This window comes from Manihot esculenta, chromosome 8 (genome assembly GCF_001659605.2).
Source record: "Manihot esculenta cultivar AM560-2 chromosome 8, M.esculenta_v8, whole genome shotgun sequence".
NCBI classification, from domain to species: domain Eukaryota; kingdom Viridiplantae; phylum Streptophyta; class Magnoliopsida; order Malpighiales; family Euphorbiaceae; genus Manihot; species Manihot esculenta.
The window spans coordinates 32,920,265-32,943,446 of NC_035168.2; the positions used below are offsets into that span (position 1 = coordinate 32,920,265).

A 23,182-nucleotide genomic window follows, 5' to 3' on the forward strand; every position below is an offset into this window, starting at 1 on the left:
ATCCAACTTCCCTTTCATTTTTTTCAGATAATGTAAGGTGTTACATGTCCTAGTTTTCTCCTCCCTTACACCATGTCACCTTAGTTGAATGTGTGACAAATCATTTTCTATGCATCTCCTATCATCTCTTAAGTTCAGCATGCAGATTATCCCTAATTGTCAAGATAGATAAAAATATAATTTAGGATAAATATGCTCCCCAATTGCTTATTTAATAAGTTAAAATTATGTACCTTGTGCATTGAATTGGTAAACCTTACTTGTCAACAGAAAAAAAAAATAAATAAAAAAAAGATAGTAAACATATGTATAGCAGAAATTTTAACCAAATGAATTGATAAATCTTTAATTTTAATTGATACTAAGAAGTTTTTGCTCTTTTAATCTTTTTTTCAAATAGAAATTTTAAGTAACAAATCACCTCTACATACAAAGTTGAACTACAACTCCTAGTATACTGGTGGAAAGAAACACACTTGATGTTTGTTAAAATCCTAATACCTAAAATTAAAAATTTTTTAAAAATAAGGGGTTAGAAAGAATAATATACTAGAAATTTCAAAAGCCAGAAAATACTTTTTACAAAACAAACAAAACTTCAATTTTCAAAACTAAAACCTAACTTAATTAGCTTATGTTCTCTTTTCTTTGTCTGAAGATGAAAATTCATTGAATTAAAAGTTGCAACGCATTGAGCCCATTAGAAAGTTCAATTGAGCCATTGGATTACAATGAAATGACGGGTCACGCATGGCTCTGGCAGGAAAAAGGTGAGCTGCTCGGTTACACGATCTCTTAACAGAAGAGAAGGCCACTAGACTGAAAGTCTTGGGAAATTCTTAAGACACCTCAATCACACAGTGAATAAGTAGAGGGAAAGCTCGATCCCTGATGGCATTAATGACTATCTCCGAGTCACCTTCGATTATGAAAGGCTGCGCAGCATAATCAGAAACAAGCAGGATAGCATCTCGGCAGATGTTCAATTGATACATATTCTGAATTGTTGTAATTAAAATTTTTTTTTTTCTGAAATGAAAAAATTTAATTTTTTTCTTAAATTACACAATCTTTGTTTTTTAAAAAATAAATTCATGTATAATTTTGTAAAATTTTATTTAATTTTTTTTTTTAGAAAATAAATTATACCAAACATAAAACATGGGTCGCTCTTGTTGCAAGACGAGAGGCCACTTTATTCTTATTTCATTCTATATATCTCAATAGCATATAGAGAAGTGTTACTCATTTTTATATTATTTATTTATTAATTTCAATACCAAAATAATTTTGATTTAGTAAATAAATAATTATATTCTATTAAACTCTTATTTTTCTTTATAATTTTTATCAGATTATTATTAATAATTTTAAAATTTTATTTTCAATAATTAAATTTATATTTTAAAAATACATATTTATTCAATTAATTTATAAAATATAATTTTATATTATTATTATTATAAAATAAATTTAATATTTAATTTTTATAATATAAAAAAATTAATTTAATTTTTTAATTTTAAAAAATATATTAAAATATTTTTAAAATCATAAATAATTTTATATTTGATAAAAAGTATAAATATGAAAAGTGAATCGGTGTGCGTGCGTAATATGAAGTTTTGAGTTGAGATTCTTTTAGGAATGTGTTCTATGAGCTAGTTTTTTGGGATTTTACATAAAGTAAAATATCTATTAATTAATTATTTTTTTCAATTTTTTATTATTTAATTATTATATTATAAAAAAATTTATTAATAGATCACTTAATTTTGTAGATATGTCTATTAATTATTTTCTTTTTATTGAATAAATTTTAAATTTTTTTATAAGAAAACTTTACTATTTAATTTTTATTATATTGAAAATTTTATTAATTAATTTTTTTATTTTAAAAAATATATTAAAATATCTATAAAATATTAAATAATATATTAATTAATCATTCCATAGTTTAGTCATTGATATTTTATTATTTAGTTTATGTGAAAAAATTATTAATTAATTTTTTAATTTTATAAGAATGCCTACTAATTATTCTTTTCATATTAAAAGCATTTTAAATAATTTTGTTATACCTAATAACTAAAATTAATAAAAGAGATTAATTATTATATTTTTAAAATATTAAAAATATTTTAATATATTTTTTAAAATTAATTGATTAATTAATGAGTTTTTTATATTATAAAAATTAAATAATAATTTTTTTATTTTTACAACACTTAATATATAAAATTAATGAAATAACTAGTAAATTTTTTAAAAATTTAAAAATATTAATATATTTTTTAAAATTAAAAAATTAACTAATAAATTTTTTTTATATTACACAAACTAAATAATAATTTTTTTATTATAATATCATACGCTTTATAAAAATAATTTATTATTAATTTTATGTTGAACCATTTATAAAATTATATTTATCTTTATTTTATTATTTCATCCATCCGTCTAGTAATTTTTATCCATTTTATTTTTAATAAAATATAAAAAAATATAATTTTTTATATTTTATTAAATATTAAAAATATTTTAAAATCTTTTTAAAAATAAATAAAATTAAATAAGATTATAATAGTGAATTTATATATTATTATAGTATAAAAAAAAGATAATAATTTTAAGATAGTAAAAAAATAGATAAAATTATGAGATGCAAAAAGCATTAAATATTATATTTTAAAAAATATTTTATTATTTATTTTTATATAAAATTTTATAAATTTATTCTAATAAAAATATTTTTAAGAAAATAATTTTAAAAAATAAATAACACAAATTAAAAATTATTTTTAATTTTAAAAAGAAATCGTACAAGGTTAAAGGTTACAGAAGTGGTTCAGTGAGACTTGATTGGTGGCTAGCTACAGAGGTGGTTCTTGCATGGTTGGGTCTAAAGTACCCTGAGGTCCTTAAGTCATTTCTTTGTGACTATTTCCTGTCTTCCTCTTATAGCCATCGTGATGTTCGTTGAAGCTTACTTAGAGCAATGATCTGAATCAAATCAAATTGAATGAAAATAACTAAAATTTTTAAAATTAAAAATTAAATTAAATTAAAATAAATAAAAAATTAATCAAAATTTTAAATTAAATTAATTTAATCAATTTTTTTTAACTTAAACCAAATATTAATAATGCTACCACAGCTCCCATCTATCTTCACTCCCACGGTTGAGCGGCGTCTGTTTGGGCTTTGCAGTATAAGGCTAACAGCAGCATCTCCATGGGCTTTCCTTACTCGGGGCATATAAGATGGGCTGCAACTTTTAAGCTCATGTCAGATTAGGGTTTACGCTTATAAATATCAGTCATCTCATTTTTGTAGCGTCTCTTCTTTTCTTCTTGAACAGAGCTCATCTCGGCAGGAGGAAGAGGACAGCTGCGTAGAAGATGGTAAGTTTTCTTCACTTGGGAAGATGCTTTCTTTGGTTGGATCGTCATCGTTAACATCATTATTATTGTCTCTATTTTACTTCTGCTTTCGTATCTGTTTGTTTGCTCAGAAAATATTGTGACAAAGACGAAAACGTTTTAGCCTTCTTTAACATCCCGAGAAAAATATAATGGGGTGCTGCCTCTGAGGAGGAGACTTGTCCAACAATTCAATTTGATATTTTTTAAAATAAAAGCCAATTGTTATTTTTTCCCATCGTGATTGTGGGTTGGTTGTTGTTTCTTCTTGTATTTGTATTTTTCTCTTACGCAGTGGGATTTCAGTGTGCAATTTTTTGGTTCTGTGTTCGCTCCCTTTTTTTGGGAGTGGGATAGATTTTAAGCAATCTGACATTTTGTTCATGTAATTGCTGCTTGTACAAATATTTATTTTTCATGAAGGACAAAAAGCTGCTTCTGGTAAAAGTATCCTTAGTGCTTTAGGCAGTTTATGATTTTGTTATGGGGCTGTCCATTTTTCTGTTTCTTATTTGTTTGAGGACAAAGAATTTGATGGCCCATTTAGTTATATGAGCATCTTCATGCGAAGGTGGATTTGAATTTGTGATAAATATTAATAAATTTCAAATTCAATTCCCTTCATTCCCCCCCCCCCCCCCCAAGCAGCAGCCGTAGCTCACTCCCTTTTTCATTTACACTCATCATATATCTTAATGAACCTTCCATGTGATTCTACTTGTTTTGTTTTGGAAAGAGAAGTGCTCTTTAATTCATTTGAATTTATTGCAACTTTATGTCCTCGTTCATTTGTTTCTTAGGACATGTTTATTTTTTTGTTCTGGTTCTGTTACTGCTATTTATGGAATCCATATTTTCTATTGCTTAACTCTTTTCAGCTGAGATTCTTTTCATTTTTTTTTTAATGTATATAACAGGCAAGAGGCTTGAAGAAACACTTGAAGAGGCTTAATGCCCCAAAACATTGGATGCTTGACAAGCTTAGCGGTGCATTTGTATGATGGTTATCAATGGCAATTATATGTGTTGTTTCAATTTGTTCCTCGTTTATTCTTGTTGCTTGATATGCTTTTTTGGATGTCCCTTGTTTATTGGTGTTGTGCAGGCCCCAAAGCCATCATCTGGACCTCACAAGTCAAGGGAATGTTTGCCTTTGATCCTTATTTTGCGGAATAGGCTGAAGTATGCCCTCACATATCGTGAAGTTATTTCTATTCTGATGCAGCGGCATGTTCTTGTTGATGGGAAAGTTAGGACAGATAAAACATACCCTGTTGGTTTCATGGGTTTGTGCCTTACTCCTCTACTCTATGGCTCTATCCCCCACTCCAGCCACCCACCTGTATAAATAATTTGATCTTCTAAATGAAAGAATATTCTAGTGGTTCTTCCTCTTTCATTTGCAACTGTAGCATTGGGATAATTGGTCATAGGCATTAAGATTTTTCCAGCAATAATATTCTTGGCCAAATAGAACTCATGGATTTTGCGATTTGTCTGATTTCTCTCATCTGGCAGTGCCAAGCATGTAGCGTGATGAGGAAATTTGATATATGTTTTGCAGACAAGTAGTTATCATATGTGATTTGCCATAATGAACCCTATGTAATCCTTGTTGCATTGATATGTTCTATTCTATTTTTCAAAAGAAAATTGTATAATATCCGTTGCTTTGGTCTATTTTAACAGATGTTGTGTCGATACCAAAGACAAATGAGAACTTCCGTCTCCTTTATGACACTAAGGGCCGTTTCCGTCTCCACTCCATTAGAGATGATGAGGCAAAGGTTTGTGTTCAGTTTTTGTATTTACCTACTGATTTTGATTATTTAAATTGCTTGTTTATTTCTATATCATTCATTTATATGCATGACAATAAATTATATGAAATTCTATGAAATATATTAGTAAAAAAAAATGGTAACTTTTCATTTTTTTCATTTAACTTTTTAGTGGTTTCATTCATGTCTTAATGTTATGCAGTTTAAGTTGTGCAAAGTCCGATCTGTTCAGTTTGGACAGAAGGGGATCCCATACCTGAACACCTATGATGGACGCACTATTCGCTACCCAGATCCACTTATCAAGGCTAATGATACCATCAAGTTAGACCTAGAAAGCAACAAGATCACTGAGTTCATAAAGTTTGATGTGGGAAATGTTGTCATGGTCACAGGAGGCAGAAACAGGGGGCGAGTTGGAATCATCAAGAACAGAGAGAAGCATAAGGGAAGTTTTGAAACTATCCACATTCAAGACGCTACTGGTCATGAGTTTGCTACTCGCCTGGGCAATGTGTTTACAATTGGAAAAGGGACTAAACCATGGGTGTCTCTCCCCAAGGGCAAGGGTATCAAATTGTCAATCATTGAAGAGTCCCGGAAGAGGCTTGCTGCAGCTCAAACTGTTGCATAGAAATTTTTGGAAATTTGTCTGCGTTGCTGAAGCTTACTGGTGTTGGCTTTTATTGTGTCAGTCGTTGTTTTGTTTAGCTAAAACAGTATTAGAGCTTTATTTTTATCATCTATGGGCATAAATTTGAACTATATTTGTTTTTGAATGTCAGTTTGGCTTTTTACTGGTGAAATAGTTTCATGACTTTGGGTGGTTTCATGCATGTAAGCTACCATGGCAACCTTCAGCTTGTTGGTCTGATGGGCAGATGGGATTTTGGATGGGATTCTTACAATTACTATTTCATAATTCATAACTACTCTTGCAGAAATGTCTAGCGGAAATGAAAAACACGAGTTCCATAACTCAGTAATTACATTATTTAAGAGTTTATTAGATCTGTGAATTCTCGAGACTGAGATTTAATTAGATTCAATTATTAAAAAAATTATTTAAAATTGTTCTTTGAATTAATTTTTTTACCTTTGCGGTTTTAACTATAATTTTACAAAGAGCGAAGATATGCATTTTATCTGAAAAAAATATTATTATTATTATCATTATTAGTATTAGTTTGAAGTCAATATTATTATTATTTGTTAAAAAGGGAAAACAAGCTAACACGCTATTGTCGTGGGTCAGCAAACCCCACAAGAACTCGCAAACAGACAAATGCAACTGTTAGCTTAGCTTGGACAGTTTCACACTCAATTAATCAGCAACCACCTTAATTTACGCTTCCTCCACATTATTTATTTTGTTAAAAAAAGTTTTCAATAAATTCTTATAGCATTATACATTATTTATTTTTTCAAAGATAAAAATTTTCTAATTAAAAAAAATTTAATAGAAAAAAGTTAATTTCAATTCAATTTTTTGATTTCCTTTGAGGGCAAGTTATTACCATAAAAATTTAATTGTACAATGAAAATATTCATGTATTTTTAATATTTAATTAAAATATTTTTACGATTTTATTTCGTTAATTATTAATAACAGCAGTTAAATAAGCATTAATTTACTGTTAAAAAATATTAAAAAATTAAATGACGATCGATATTTTTTTTTTCTGATCACATTTTTTTCATTTCTTTTTATAAAATAAAACTACTAATTGCATTAATAAAATTCTATTAAACAAAAAGAAATATTTAAGGGACTAATCATACTTAATAAATAGCCAAAATATGATTAAGTAAAGCAACTTAAGCGACGAAAATATCAATTCTAGAGTTTAACAAAAATTTTCTATAATTGATAATATCCTTCATTATCTAGACTCTATAATATTGCTGTTTCAAGTGCCACGTTCATAAGCATAACAATGGCCTCTGAAGCTTTTCCTTTAGCCAAAACCTCCAAATAGTCTCAAAGAAATCTGGTCCCATGAATCTTGAGAAGCATTGAGCTAGTATAACAAAAGACATCCCACCTAGAATGTTGTTTAAGCATCGAAGAACCACCAGTGAGCTCTTAAACGCTAAAGGAGGGAGCCCCTTCTCCAAGCAAAAACTCTACCTCATTCAGAGTTTGGTATCTTAAATTACTGCTAATGCCCATGTGAAACGCCCATGTCACTGCATTTAAAACTGTTGGAGGTGGCTTGTTTGGAGTCTCACAAGTTGGATCCATCTTCTTCCTCATCGCAATCAACCCATTTAAGAGTGCAGTTCCTACGAAGCCTGCGGCGAAACCAACAGCTGCAAAAGTAATTCCTTTGTATATAACAGTACTGAGTCAATTCAATCACTATATTTTACCACTATTATTAATACTTTTATCTATTGATTTTTTAAAAAATATTTAAAAATATTTGTAGTGATTTTTGCGTGTGTATTATCAATGAAATGGATAGAGAGCAAAAAAAATATGTAAAATAAAAATAAAATTTAAAACTACTTTAATGAATTTCTTCAAATAGTACAAAAATTAACGTAAACATTTTTCGTATATTTCACATTTTGGTTGTTTGGTTACAGGTGAAGTGAGACACTCGTTAGATTTTAAAACGAATTAAAGCGAGCGGGTGAGCTCTCTGTTTATTTTTTCTGAAAAGAAAAAGAAATGGCGAGTTGTCTATGGAGTCATTCTCAGCAACTAATTCAATTTCGCCATCGCTCCTTCTGCTTATCCGATTTTAATCGTCTTTATCCCTGTCATCGTCATGAGCGCCGCCGTTGTCATTTCTCAGTCTCAACCACTTCCCGCCGTAGACGGTACTCCGGAATCTATTGTAACTATGATGATTCAACCAAACCCAACCAATCATCTTCTACTGGAATTCAACTTTACGGTCAGATTGAGAGGTATAAGTTGCAAAAAAGAATAAAATCGATCTCTACCTCTTCCGTTTCTTCCTTTATTAAACAGAAAAGAAATTAAGAAATCAAATTCTTCTTGTTTCAGATTAATTACGGAGACTGTGAGGCAATCCCAAGATGCTTGGGGTGGTTCAGGAGAATGGATTGAAGTCGAGGTATTGTCCCCTTTTTCCTATTCATTCGAATCAACTTTTCCTGTTTTTGAACATCATATGGTAATGATTTTCTCTTCTTTAATCTATTTGCCCTATGAATGGTTTTCTTACATACTGGCAATCCCAAAAGTTTATTGAATTTTTCTAGCTATATCCATCTTCTATATGCCATTAGTCCTAATATTGTTTTCGCTTTCCAGCGTAGACAAGGATCCAAAACTCCATCTAATCAATTGCCACAACTAGTTGAATTGACTTGATTATTCTAAATTGCCCCATTTAACTAGCTATTTATGATGTAATCTCAGGGAGCATGGGTTCTCAAACCAAGAAACTTACGACCCAAGTCAGTTGTTCATTTCGTTGGAGGTATATTTGTTGGAGCAGCTCCACAGATTACCTACCGTTTGTTTCTTGAGCGTCTTGCAGAAAAGTGAGTTGCTGCATTATTATTCTGATTTTATAGCCTGTTAATTACATTGTTAACAAATGCATTATTTACTCGGTATTGAATGGTCTGATTTGGAGTTTTGTGGTAACAACCTCATTTCATGTTATTGAGTTGTGTATATCATAAGATAAAATACAAAGATCATTTTATTTTATGAGGCTCCATATATCACCAGGTAAGTTCTAAATGCTATGCAGTAAAATATAGTCTCTTGCCTTGTCTCATTTTATTAAGTTTGAGAATGCTTTTGTTCTTATTTATGGATTAGAATTTGGATTTGCCATTCTGATGTTTTATTTTGCCAATCAATGTTATCTATACTCTTATCTGATCTGCCACTGGTGAATCTTAGTCAATTTGTCTACTGCTGATAAATGAGGACTTGATGATATTATCCTTTTGGGCAATCTTAGGGGTATTTTGGTGATTGCCACGCCATATGCTAGTGGCTTTGACCATTTCTTCATTGCGGATGAAGTGCAGTTTAAATTTGATAGGTGTTTACGGTTTTTACAAGATACAGTGAGTTATTCTATTCATTTCCTGCAAAATGATATTTACCTCAGTTTTTGGGAGAGGGTGGGTGTTGAGGAAGCAAATAGCCTTAAAGTGCTTCTTGTGACAGGTACAAGATCTTCCTACTTTTGGCATTGGCCACTCATTGGGATCTGTTATCCACCTGTTGATTGGTATACTTGCTAGTTCTTTATATTTCTCTCACTCACAGTGTTGGACTACCTTCGCTTTATATCTATTTATTAGCTTGACATGATTTATCTGTTTTACCAGGATCAAGATATGCTGTGCAAAGAAATGGGAACATATTAATGGCTTTTAACAACAAGGTAGTTGACTCTTGTCTTGACTTTAGATGTAGAGACTGAAGAAAAAAAGAGTAAAGAGTAATTATAAGACAATATAGTTTGTAGGGCCATCCTGGAAATCTTACCATCCCAATGATGTGAGTTGATTTATTTGGTCTACTTATGGACTGGGTTCATATAATTCATTTGACAGATGACACAAATGATCAAGATTCTCCTGTTCTCTCTCTTTTATCTTTTACTTAGTAATCCATTTCTTTTACATTTTTGAACATATGTTTAAATATAATCATTTAGTCTTCCTTAATCCTTATACAACAGATATATCTTGATTCTCGTACATTTATTTTTAGAATCCCTTTTTCTGAATAGTTTGAGGTTAACTAAATTTTTTTCCTTGATCTCACAGGAGGCAAGCTCAGCTATCCCTTTGTTCTCGCCTGTTGTTGTTCCTATGGCTCAAAGCATTGGACCGCTTCTATCACAAATTGCATCATCACCAACAGTCCGCCTTGGGGTGAGATTCTAAGTTGGTAATTTTCTCAGTGCAATCTACATTTCTTTTTTAACCATTGAAGGAAGCAATATCTATAAGATTGCTTCTTCATTTATTCAGCGTAAGGCCATCCTGAGGAACTCATCATCCGTCTCTTATATTTTATATGAATTGGTCTGGTCGTCATTGTACCATCCATTTTGTCATACAACTTAGTGTCTCATCTAGTGCCGCTTACTTTATATTTCTCCTCTACAAAGTTTGGTGCTGTTCTAACAATTTCAGTGGTTCACCTGGACATTTTAGTTCTCTTGTCAGCCAATAGTGTGTTTGTCAATGCATAGATACATCAGTCAATTATCTGTTTCTCAATATTATACATATAATTTAGAGCTACTGACCAAATTAATTCAGAACTTAAGTCAAATTCTCAAAATGCACAAAAATGTGGGGGGGGTTTTTGTCAAAGTGGGGAACTTGAAAAAGATATATTCCAAAGAGGGATGAAAGAAAAACTTGTCAAAGTGGGGTGCATGTTAGAGATTCCACCCAACCGGCAGCAGGACCTGAAAAACAAAAAAGTAATGCTGGAAGAGAAACTCTGCCAGCATTAATTTGTACCTTACAGCTGGTTGTACCAGGGGCAAGGTACAAATACACAAACGCACACACATTATAATATAATAATATAATGAAATAGAATATAATAATATATATTTTTATTATAAACTATATTTTTATAATTATTATTCTAAATTTTGACTACCCGGATAGTTTGGATAGACGGGTCTCAAATCTAATTATCGGACTGTAACATCAATTTTTATTTTTAAAAATGTAACCTTGTGTAGTAAAAAAATTATACTAAAATAGATTGTTAATTTAATAATAACCTTATATCAATCCCTTCCTAGATTGATATATCGGATCTCCTTTTAGCGAACGAGGTCATGATCGGTTCTCATGAATGGAGTAAATACAAATGAAAACACTAGGTTCTCAAACGGAAGATGACAATAACCTTGTTCAAAAACTTCTCATTCATACTTGTGAAAAGACTTGCAAAACCATGATGCAGGAACTGCATTGTGAAATTTAGGAATTTTTTTTTTTTTAAAAAAAATTTCTAGTAATCTGGTAGCATATTCGCCTTTTGAATTTTACAAATTAATCTAGGAACTAATTAAATATTAAATCGGATTGATATTATCTGAAATTAGAATTGATTTGAATTAATATCTTTGAAACTTATTTTGAATAATAAAGTTAAATTAACAATCTATTTTAATTTAATTTTTTCCTACACGAGGTTATACTTTTTAAAAATAATATTGATGTTAGGTCCGAATAGTTAGATTTGAGACCCGTCTATCCGAACCATCTGAAAAGATTTTCAGCAGTCCAGTGAACATTCACAAATGGCAATACCTTAGGATATTTCGAGATTTAGAGAATCGGGTATTCACCTCACTTTTAATAATATTATGTAAAAAAATTATGACCGACATTATATTATACAATCCTATAAAGATTATTAAATAAATTTTTTTATCATATTAACAAGAATAATATAAAAATATTATATATATACATATATGTACCTCACTGCTAGTAAAGGTACAAATTACCGCTGGCAGAGTTTCTCTGCCAGCATTAGTTAAATAACTTTTTTTTTTCTTTCACTCCTCTTTGGAAATATCTTTTTAAGTCTGCCACTTTGACAAGCCCCCCCCCCCCCCCCCCCCAACAACAGAAATGGGAAGTGAAGAGATCAATTGACTTCATGTCTTGTGCTTATTTTGCTTATTTAGTGTAAATGTGCAATTGCTAGATGTATAGGTAGCAGTAATAAGATACCTCAATTGCTAGGCAATTTCATTCAAATTGAAAGAAGGCCAAATGATATTATAAAAGGTGTAGACATCGTCATACTTGGTTGGAGATGCTTATCTCTAACAAATTCTGGTGTGCACTTCTATGACTGATCTTTGCAGTTCCCTTTAATGACTTACAATTCTTGCAGGCAGAGATGACTTTGAAGCAAATACAGAACCTAACCCCGCCCATTATGAAGCAAGTTCTTCCTTTGGTGGAACAACTCCCTCCATTATACACGGACTTGGTCAACGGAAGAGAAGATTTTTCTCCAAAACCTGAAGAAACCCGCCGACTTGTATGTTAAAGTTCCAAAACAACTTAAATCATTTGTGGAATTTCTGTTGCATTATACAAAATTTCTTGGGCCTCAATAAGTGAAATATTTATCCATTCTGATTTTAGTGATGGTACAATCATGTTTTGATTTCATGATTGTAGAGCCTTGTGTCGTAGACCAGTGCCGTGGCAACTTGTGACTTTTTTGTGATTGCATGATACGATGGCAGATTAGAAGGTTCTTAGGTCTTTATTGTGAATAACTTTTGCAATTGCTTGAAAATTGCCGAGTTAATTGCAACTCACAACTCAATTCTGCAATCTTCAATGTACTTTATAGAACATTTTTTCAGGTTTTTTTTATGAAGACCTCATAATCTAAGTTTTGTATTTCTACAGGTGAAGTCATACTATGGCATTTCTAGAAATCTTCTCATAAAGTTCAAGGACGATGCAATTGACGAAACTTCAACATTAGCTCAGGTGCTTAGTTCAGAAGCAGCTATTAGTTCAATGCTAGACATGTCAATTCGCTCGTTGCCAGGAGATCATGGGCTTCCTTTGCAACAGGTAATGATGAACTAAATGAAATCAAATCACTATAATCCCCAATCCGAATGACATTCCTTAATGTAGTCTGTGTATCTGTCTCCCAGGTTCTTCCAGATGTCCCACCAGCAATGGCAGATGCCGTAAACCGGGGAAGTGAGTTTTTGGCCAATCTGACAGTGGGAACACCGTGGGAGACAGTTGCTAAAGAAGTAGGCAACACAATAGGTGCAGATTCAAGGATTCTTCGTGCTGAAGTATCTAAGGACATAAACCTGCTAGTTGAAGTTATCACCTCGTGGATGGCCTCTAATTCAGGTCCAAAACTTTTGAGACCATGATGAATTGGGTTGTTAGATCAAGCAAACATTGGAGATGCTAGAAAAGTGCTTCAGGAATATAATCTTTATGGTATTCTGTTGTACATTCTGTAATTATTTGACATGTCCAATCTTAGAAGTTAATGAAAATAAGGTTTTCAACTAAGTAGGAGTGGACAGGTTCTCATATTTTTTTTCATAAGAAGGCAGATGTAGTTTGTGCCCTCTTTTTAATCTAAGAATTTCTTAGGTTGTAATAAAAACATCAGAAATTCTATAGATTTAAAATATAAATGAAAGAAATAAAATGTGTTTTTGGTTTTAATGTGTACTTTTTTCATAGTGGAGTAGTAAAATTTTTTACTTTATAAGAGAACTCTTCAATTTTGTTATTTATTTGATTTGTTTATACTTCTTTGTCTATTCCGCAACAAACATTAGATTGAATAATAATTTGGTTCTCAAATCTTACCGTCATTTGTTCTATGTTCACGCATGTTGTCTTACCTAATTACCTAATTTAAGGGATCACACCAATCACATTTATTCAAAATGCAAGGCCTATATAAACTTGGCACTTCCATTCTCCATTCCTCAATTAGCCATGCATATGCTTGAACTAACCCCAATTGTCATAACTTAAAGCGCTGGGATGACGAATCTTATTCCAGTTTTTTCATGGACAAGTTCTCTTTCCTCCAACACAGTAAGGTTGATGTTCCCGTCCATTGAAACAGAAATGCAAGCCGTTTATTACAAGTGATTGTAGAAATGAAACAATAGTTCATATGTTTAGGCATCAAAATTTTAAAAAGCAAATAATTCATTCTATGTTCCTGGAATTGTGAAGAAGAAATTCTCATCATGCATTCAGTATCACCCAACCATTCAGTATCAGATGGTTGTTCTCGCGGCTTACAAATTTATATTAATAATCAAGCATTTTATTATTTAATTGAAAAATATTGTTTCCTATCTCAAGAGTAACTAAGAAAATCTTCCTTTGCAGGTCCAACAAACCAAACTTGATTACCAGAGAATGCTGGATATTTACACTACGTCATAAGGGCGGAATAGAATACAATCTTCTGATATCTCAAAAGATTAATAACTGGACATGCCCAAGATAGGTACCTCCTTGCAGTCTACAGGGATTTAGTCTTCATGATATAGATACAAGCCAAGGCCAAACCGGGCACATGCTCTGCAGAAAGCTATTTCCTCTGCTGCAGCAACAGGATCTGCAATGAGGGCATCACTAGATGAAACTGTGCCAGTTGACTCACGGTAGGCCTGTGTCACCAAACACTACATGTAAGTTGCAGAATGAAACCAAAATGTAGGTTTAGAACTCGCAGAAATTGAGGCAACTCAAAAGTGCAGTCAGGAATAAAATAAGAAAATCGTTCTTACACAATTAACATTCTAAGGAAAAGCTTAGAAAAGTACATTGTTATCATGCACTTTAACCGAGTAAATTCTTTGCATTTTAATTCATTATTAACACTATCTTTGGCTAATGGTATTAGAATCATACTTCTGCAATGCTCATATGTTATACATGACAATTAGATTTGTGCACTATCTATATACTTAATTGCACGAAGACCATGTGGCATCAAATCAATTCTTTTTTAATAGAATTTTTTTTCTTTTCTGAATAAAGTTCCATTATAGATAAAGAAATAAAATAAACATAAAATAATATCTATAATGAATTACAAATATCATTATAAAGTTGCTTATAATAATTTATCCATAAGAATCTATATATATATATATATATATTAAACACAATTCAATTGTATAAATCAAAATTGTAAAGAATAATAACAGATGATTCCTCATACCACTGAATCATACTCTGTCAATTTCAGTATATATTAACTACCAAAACACTAGAACAGAAGATACATTTCTAAGCTTTTCCCAATATATCGTTTCAATATCTTCCTCGTGTTATTTGCACCTTGGTTGAAACATAACACCTTGTTCTGAGGGAAATGAGTGGAATTGGAAAGAAAATAATTGAAAAACATTTTTGTCCTTTCTTTGGGTATTAAAAAGAGGAGAGAAAAATGCGAAGGGAAATTAGATTCCCTATTTTCCTTTCAACTCCATTTTTTAAATTTCTTTTTGTTTTGGGATAAAATCAAGGGAAATGGAAGGACATAACTCAAGTAAAACACTGAAACTTCAATAACGGATATAATTTCTGTATACCAACAAAAAGTAAAGCCATTTAATAAGGTTATAACAGTGAATTTAAGTTGGAAGTTCTCTTTGTAAGAATTCAAATAACATGAGGGAATTTAAATTCACTTCTCTTTCTTATCTTTTCCATAATATTATTTCTCTTTGTTTCCCTTCCCTTGCAGCTTTAAATATACAAAGAAAGCATAAATATAGGAGATACACCACCACAGAAACTAGAGGCACGAATTGTAAGTAAGGTTAAAATTAGAACACACATCTGACATAAACTAACCAAAAAGAAGGAGAGGGACTGAGGCAGAGGGAAAGAAGATACTCATAATGAATCAAATAGAATGTTTACAAACCAAAAATTGTTGCAGGCAGCTATCAATTCAATGTGTTTTCATAATATGAGGAATTGATATCCAAAGTTGCATATGGTTAACTAGGAGCAAGTTGTGTCACAGGAGTATGATTAGATACTAATTAAGACCAAATTTCTTGAATAAGAATAAAAGAGATCCTGACCTAAAATGGTCCCCAAGGACCCCAAGTCTCCCTGAAGCTATGATTACTACATATAAATTTCTTAAATCAAGGATATCAAACAGACATGTCTTAAATAAGTGTTCTTTTTAATTAAGTCTAAAGTGGTGAAATGTTGCACATAATTAGAATTAGAAGCCTTAGTGTTCTACTTATTATAATCTAATTCTGAGAATTTATTGGTCATCAGATAGCATAGTGAACAACCTTACTTCTAAAAAGCTGAGGTCAAACAAGCTTTTGAAAGGAGTCTATAACTTCTAAATGGTTAAATGGGATAGTGCATACTGGATAAGAACGTACTGAAAATGCATGATATTACAAACTCAGGTGCAGAACTCTTGAAAAAGCAGTTGGATACAATAGCTAACCACTTAGGATGCTTTTTCCTTTGCAAAACATCTTCTTCTTGGTATACAATAAATGACTTCAATCTAAGTTTTCAAACCAGTTTTCCCCTTTTTAACCGTGCAAGCATCATCAAGTTCCTTCAATTAAGTCAGATCACACATGCATGAAAGTACTAAATTACATATTGCTTAATATAAAACTCAGGCATCAATCTTGGTCCAGTGGATTACATTTGTCCTGTTGGGTTAACTGAACTAAAATTTAGGAGTAACTGAACTCGCTGCAATTTTCTAAAAACTAACCAACTCAACCAAACCTCAATATGGGTGCAGTTCCTTATGTTACTGCTGGCTTTTAGCCCTTTTAGTCATTAGACCTTTTCAGATTGCTCAATAGAGCTGTTTGGTTCTGGTTTTGGTACGGTTCTAACTAAGAACCAAAACCAGAACTAAACCTCTAGTTCTTTAATTTTTAAGAACTATACTTGGACCCATATTTCGATACAATTCTAAGCAATTTCAGTATGGTTCTGTTTCGGTTTCGGTTCCCATTTTAGTTTTTTTTTAACTTTAATTTTAGTCTTAATTTCATTCAAATCTTGATTGTCACGCATAAATTACAATATTCTTATGTTTATTATAAAATAGTAAATAACTAACATCAAAACAAAATAATAAAACTAACATTTAAATAATAATAATAATATTAATATATATATATATACAATTTTCAGTAAAAATATTATATTATTTATATATAATTATTAATTATATAATTTTGATTAAAAGATACATGTGTAATTAATATATAAAAGTATATTATATTACTAATATGTGATTCAAACGTATAGTTAAAAACTATAAAGTAACTACTATATTTATGTTTGAAATAACAAATATACACACAAACATATATATATAAATTCCATTACTATTGTTTCAATTAATAAGGATATTTTATATATATAATCTACTTAGGTAGAATAGAACAATAACTAACTAATTAAAATATTTAAATCATATAGTTAGAAATCATTAATAACTAATTAGAATATATGGTTATTTTATAATATTATTAATAACTATTTAATAGTTAAGAGAGATAGTCATAATTAAATTGTTCATAGATAATATTAAATATAAATATAATTAAAGAGAATATATATATTTATATAAATACGCAATGAACTAAACTTTTATCAAGTTAAGTTTCAAATAGTTTACAAAAAACTTATTTTGTTTATACCCTTATTTATAGTTTTCTACTTTATATAATTTACATTTTATAAATAAGATTTGAATTCTTTAATAGAATCATAGAATTTTGGTAATATAATTTACAAGATTATATTGGAACCATATGAGATATAAAACATATTATTAAAACTATAAAATGGAATCATAATATCACTATTATTAAAAAAAACACATACACAAAATTGATTTGTATGGTTCTAGTATGGTTCTTGACAAAGAATCAAAACCAAATAATTAAACAAGTTTGATTCGGTATGGTTCGGTCTCTAACTTTCTATAACATCAATTCTTTTTCAGTTATGGTACAGTTCTTCAGTTCGCTTCGGGACCTCTAAGAACCATACATAGCCCTATTTCTCAAGTCTAAAATGAAAATATGGGAAGAAAAACAAAGACAACCAAACCAAAAATATAGATCAAGCAAAGCAAGGCAGAAACATGCTCATAGTAATTCAAATACATGTATATATCCATCTTAAAAAAGTAACCTAAACTTCTCATGATAAATACTTGCATGAGCATAGTGATTAGTTAAAGGCAAATGCAAATAAGCCATATCATCAACAAGTCAAACTTTTTCCTTGTTCAGTTACATATGTAATACAACTCATGTAAAGGTATTTTTCACTCTAGAAATGCATTTTAAATTTTATTCTATAAAAGCTTCAGTTATTTTGACTTTTTTCAGTTGCACTTTTCCAAGGTATCAAAATATCAAACCCATAAAGGAGATTTTTTACTAGGGAAGGAAAAAGAACAAAAGTAGAGAAATATTATGGGTTTGGTCCAGATATCCAGCTACTCATTTAAAACGAAATAATGGTCAACTTTCACTATGGAAATACCTAAGCCTGCTGCGGATACAAAGATAATAAACCATGACATGCAAATAGCTGCAAAACTTTAAGGTTTCCTATAAATTAAACTACTAAAAGTAAGTTTTGAAAAAAAAAATTCTAATACCATCAAATCAATTCCAAATTTATTAAAGCAATAACAAGGTGAATAATCAATAGAGAATTGGAGAACATGAGCCATACCTCGCCATCTGATCCTCGTATTGTAACACGGTATACCACAGTCACGGTTCCATTGTCAGAGAATATGAGATCGCGAATCTCTCCACACCATCCTGCAATAACGGATGTAAGCCGCTTATTTGTTTGTGGAGAGGGGAATTTTGTTATATCTAATTGAACCACAAGATAAAACGGATTTCTACAAGGTCGATCATAATTTAAAACCCCTTTTAAACTGCCTAATAATAGTAGCATAGAACTTTCAACCTAACAGATCCTGTCTATCCTTGCATGCTTGAAATTGGGTCTGAAACTCACGGTAAATGGGTCAATAATATGGATGCAATATCATTTGATTAAGCAGAATAAGGCATAGCAACAAGCTCTGGAAATAAAATCCAAGCAAGCATCAGTCGAACAGAAACGTACTAGAAAATGGTAATGTGAGATTGTGAGAAGGTACAAATGGAAGATACAACACAGATATGGGGGAAATTGAAAAAATAAGAAAATAAAAGGAGGAAAGAACAAACCAGGAGCATAGAAGCTAAGCATACGGTTGGCATGGTACCTAGAGAAGAAAAACATCAAAATCAGTAACAGATTTGGAAATTTTTAAAAATTGAATTTAATAAAAATAAAAACAAATAATGATAAATACATGAGGGTGAATGCTAATGAAAATACCAAGGGATGAAGGTGGTTCCAGGGGAAGATGGTTTGATGATATTGTCGGGAATCCTCTTGTTGAGATCACGCAGGATCTCGGCGAGGGGGCGAGTGATGCAGGAGGAGTATGTTGAAGAGAAGGATTTATCCAAGGGCACCACATAATTGGAATTAGGGACCGCTTTATTCTTACTGCCATCGCTGCTGCTGCTACAATTGCTGTTACCGCTGGTATTGCTGCCACCAATCGCACATCGAAGCCGCAACTTCGATCGCCCAGCGTCCATCTTCCTACTCACTAAAGACAACCGTCTGGAGTCAAAGTCAATGCAGGAACTACTCATTCCACATGATGACGACGGGAAGACCGCCGGAAACTCAGATTTAGCAAAGAAGATGGTGGTGCTGTTGAGCGCTGCCATTTTGGTAGCCGACGAGGAGACAAGTCGTAGCTTTAATTAGGCAGATACCGAGTGGTAGAGATGAAATCAAATAGCCAACTACTGGTATTTGGTGAGCCGTGTGGGTAATGTACGAACAGTCTTTGTTTACTTTATGAGCGGACAGATAGGTAAATTAAAAGTCTTATGACAAGAGTGGTAGGCTGGTGGTAGCTGGTAACGTAATGATTTATTTTTTAAATGTTTATTTTTATTATAATAATTTGGGTTAATACTTATTTTTAACCTTATATTTACTAAATATTCAACGCAACTCTTTTAATTTTTTTTATTATTTAACAGTTAAAATTAATAAAATAATTAATTAAAAATATTTTAATATATTTTTTAAAATTAAAGACTACGTAATGAATTTCTATATAATAAAAAATAGTTTTTTGTTTTTTTTTTTCCATGTAGAGATTACCTTCCATGACCATAAATTACAGGGTTAGAGTCTCAGCCTAAGAGCCCGCACGATTCAGAGACAAAAGAAAAAGGGCTTACAAGCTCTACTAAAAACAACCGGCCAAGGCCCAGAAATCATACCCGAGAGTTACCATACAGAAAATAGTCACCCATAGAGCACAACTAGAGTTTTCTCTTTTACATGTAATGTAATATTGCGAGATCAAATTTTGAAATGCAGTATATATATTAATTCATCTATTTATTTTGAAAAATATAATAAAATCTTTTTAAAATCTCAACAAATTATACGAATTAATTATATTATTAGTTTTAATTATTAAATATTTACTGTTTAATTCTAATAAAATTTATTAATTAGAAATTCGATTTTGAAAAATATATTAGAATATTTTTAAAATTTTAAAAAATTTATTAATTAATCTTTCATTTAATTTAGTAATTAAATATTTAATAAAAATTTAAAATACTCTCAACATCAAAAAATTAATTAGTAATTTTTTTAAAACATTATAAATATTTTAATATATTTCTTACACCACAAGAATCTTCTCTTAAATTCAAATTCACTTAAACATGTTACGTAAGGATTTGCAAAAGAGAGAGAAATCTCTCTCGGTTCTTCCTTTCTTCTGTGGCTTCACTTCGCCTTTCACTATCGTCTACATGTGGCCATCTTCTCCTATTCTTAGCAAGAGACAACGAACTTCCTCTCTTGCCTTGGATGTGGGTTTTTCCCTCCCCATTTTTGAACGGAGTTTATAGATATATAATTTTTTTTTTGTTGTTTGTTTTGATAGATATGAGCTTCTTTTTTAGAGATTCTTTTTTACATATATACTTTTCTTTATTTTTTGTTGGTTGGGTTTTCTTTTTGCATGTAGATGGCACTAATCGTTCGTATAGTGCTTCCCTTTTTTTTTTATTCTTGCATGTCATTGGTTTGTGATTGTAAGTAATCTTCCTTTGCCCGATGAAAATAATTATATGGTCTCCCTCAAAGGCTCGTCTTTCTATGACGTTTAGAGTTTGGTACTTTTCTTTGAGATGCACACGACACTCTCTATAAGATGCTTCAGTCCCTAGAGCTCTGCCTCACCTCTTTCTCTAGATCAAACCTGCTATATTTTCAAGCTCGATAACTTGAGTGTGATCGCCGGTCAATTGGCCTCACTTTTAGTTTCTTTTGATTTGTCCTCATGTCTTTATTCCATTGCAAGAAGAAAAGAACTCTTTTTTTTGCTCTTTTCAGTGGTAGAAAGCCATCGCTGGTATCTCTGCTTCTCGTTTGACTGCATCCAGCGGTGCCTGAGAGTTCTTGCCTTTTACATATTTTGGTACAAACTGCTTTTTACTTTTGGAACCTATACTGATAATGAAGAAAAGATTAAAAGAAGAAATGGTTTAATTGAGGAAACTAGGCCTCTACGTCCAAGTAACGTATTGATAATTGTTTTTTTTCTCCCCCGGTATGTTTATTTCATTCACTTTAAATAGCCAACAAGCTAACAACTTCAAGCTAAATACAAGGAAGCAAACTACTATTTTGCAGTAACTAACAAATAAAATACAAATAAAATCAAGACTTATTCAAAGCAAGAATTATTCAAAAGTTAAATTAAAGACACGTGACATTCCTTCCCTCTTAAACAATTCGCTTGTCCTCAAGCAGGACATCTGGAAAGTTGGATTTAATTCTAGCTAACTCTTCCCACGTGGCCTCAGAGGGGGGCAACCCTTGCCAGTGAACCAACACCTCCAACTTCTTGCGTCGAACTCTGCTGTCCAGAATTGCTACAGGATGCAGAATTAATTCCCTAAGCTCATGAAAAAAAGGTAATTGTGGAAGCACAATGCTTTTGGTCCCAATCTGTTTCTTAAGAAGATATACATGGAATACAGGATGTATCTTAGCATTTTGCGGCAAATCCAATTTATAAGCTACCTTTCCTATTTTCTGCAGCACCCTAAAAGGGCCAAATAACCTTGCTGCTAATTTAAAATTCTTCCGCAAAGCCAGAGATTGCTGTCTATAGGGATGTAACTTAAGAAAAACCATATCACCAACTTCAAATCCACGCTCCTGATGTTTCAAATCATACACCCGCTTCATACGATTCTGAGCCAATTGAATTTTTTCCTTAAGCTCCTTAATCATGATGTCACGATCAACCAATTCCCGCTCAACTGCCTGGACTTTGGCTGTACCAGAAACATAAGTAAGAAGTGCAGGAGGTGATCTCCCATAAACTACCTCAAAAGGAGACTTCCCTGTTGCAGAATGAACACTTGTATTGTAACAATATTCAGCCCATGACAGCCACTTTGTCCATAACTTCAGTTGGGAACTTGTGAAACATCTGAGATACATCTCTAAAGTACGGTTTACCACCTCCGTCTGCCCGTCAGTTTTGGGGTGATAAGCTGAACTAAAATTGAACCGGGTGCCATTCAAGTCAAACAATTCTCTCCAAAATAAACTTGTAAAAGCAGGGTCCCGATCACAAACTATGGTCAGTGGCATTCCATGTAACTTGAAAATATTATCAAAAAATATTCTAGCAACCGTTACAGCAGTATAAGGATGGGAAATAGGAATGAAGTGAGCATACTTTGAGAGCCTATCCACCACCACAAATATCACAGACTTACCCTGGGAGTTTGGGAGTCCATCAATAAAGTCCATGGAAATGTCTTCCCAAATTTTGTTGGGAATGAAAAGAGGTTGAACAAGTCCAGCCGGAGCAGTGTGCTCCATCTTATGCCTCTGACAAATATCACATTCCCTAATAAATTCCCTCACTCTTTTCTTGAGATTAGGACAGTAAAAGGTTGATCGTATCCGATGAAGAGTTTTAAAAAATCCCTCATGAGTGCTGTTATGAAATTGCTCTATTATATCTTTCAACAGAGCTAAATTCCTAGATAAAAATATTCTACCTCTGAAAAATAGAATTCCATCTCTATACTCCCATGGACCAAGCGCTTCCCCATCATGTATCTGCTGAATTTTTTTCTGCAAATCAGGATCAGCCATGATCTCTTCTTTGATCGGATCAATCCAATTCGGGATTGGACAAGAGATTGCCAACACGTGTCCCCCCACATGTTCGTCATCTTCACGTCTAGATAAAGCATCTGTAACGACCCGGAAACCGGACCGCTACCGGCGCTAGGATCCAGATCGGCA

General features: G+C 31.6%; 3 protein-coding genes across 3 annotated transcripts; 2 read left to right on the forward strand and 1 right to left on the reverse strand.

The window, feature by feature from the left end:
* Window positions 1-3,264: 3,264 nt before the first annotated feature.
* Window positions 3,265-6,009, forward strand: LOC110621194 (40S ribosomal protein S4-3). Its single transcript, XM_021765349.2, has 5 exons — window positions 3,265-3,404; window positions 4,340-4,417; window positions 4,528-4,708; window positions 5,112-5,209; window positions 5,406-6,009. The coding sequence occupies exons 1-5, from the start codon at window positions 3,402-3,404 to the stop codon at window positions 5,835-5,837; spliced, it is 792 nt and encodes a 263-aa protein (XP_021621041.1). The 5' UTR covers window positions 3,265-3,401; the 3' UTR covers window positions 5,838-6,009.
* Window positions 6,010-7,813: 1,804 nt separating this feature from the next.
* On the forward strand, window positions 7,814-13,411 carry LOC110621745. Its single transcript, XM_021766029.2, has 10 exons — window positions 7,814-8,122; window positions 8,223-8,292; window positions 8,601-8,725; window positions 9,157-9,265; window positions 9,369-9,432; window positions 9,533-9,588; window positions 9,977-10,084; window positions 12,087-12,236; window positions 12,617-12,787; window positions 12,874-13,411. The coding sequence occupies exons 1-10, from the start codon at window positions 7,881-7,883 to the stop codon at window positions 13,105-13,107; spliced, it is 1,329 nt and encodes a 442-aa protein (XP_021621721.1). The 5' UTR covers window positions 7,814-7,880; the 3' UTR covers window positions 13,108-13,411.
* Window positions 13,412-13,928: 517 nt separating this feature from the next.
* On the reverse strand, window positions 13,929-19,674 carry LOC110621404 (DNA repair RAD52-like protein 2, chloroplastic). Its single transcript, XM_021765683.2, has 4 exons — window positions 19,142-19,674; window positions 18,988-19,025; window positions 18,476-18,567; window positions 13,929-14,379 (listed from the first exon to the last, which is right to left on the reverse strand). The coding sequence occupies exons 1-4, from the start codon at window positions 19,543-19,545 to the stop codon at window positions 14,242-14,244; spliced, it is 672 nt and encodes a 223-aa protein (XP_021621375.1). The 5' UTR covers window positions 19,546-19,674; the 3' UTR covers window positions 13,929-14,241.
* Between the last annotated feature and the right edge of the window lie 3,508 nt (window positions 19,675-23,182).

Bases quoted from the DNA above. Each gene is read 5' to 3' on its own strand.
- LOC110621194 (XM_021765349.2), top strand. The intron at 4,418-4,527 runs GTATGATGGTTA...GGTGTTGTGCAG, and splicing joins ACAAGCTTAGCGGTGCATTT to GCCCCAAAGCCATCATCTGG. The intron at 5,210-5,405 runs GTTTGTGTTCAG...AATGTTATGCAG, and splicing joins TTAGAGATGATGAGGCAAAG to TTTAAGTTGTGCAAAGTCCG.
- LOC110621745 (XM_021766029.2), top strand. From the start codon at position 7,881: ATGGCGAGTTGTCTATGGAGTCATTCTCAGCAACTAATTCAATTTCGC. The intron at 8,726-9,156 runs GTGAGTTGCTGC...GGGCAATCTTAG, and splicing joins CTTGAGCGTCTTGCAGAAAA to GGGTATTTTGGTGATTGCCA. The intron at 9,266-9,368 runs GTGAGTTATTCT...TTCTTGTGACAG, and splicing joins TACGGTTTTTACAAGATACA to GTACAAGATCTTCCTACTTT.
- LOC110621404 (XM_021765683.2), bottom strand. From the start codon at position 19,545: ATGGCAGCGCTCAACAGCACCACCATCTTCTTTGCTAAATCTGAGTTT. The intron at 19,026-19,141 runs GTATTTTCATTA...TTTCTTCTCTAG, and splicing joins GGAACCACCTTCATCCCTTG to GTACCATGCCAACCGTATGC. The intron at 14,380-18,475 runs GTATGGCTCATG...TTGGTGACACAG, and splicing joins TACGAGGATCAGATGGCGAG to GCCTACCGTGAGTCAACTGG.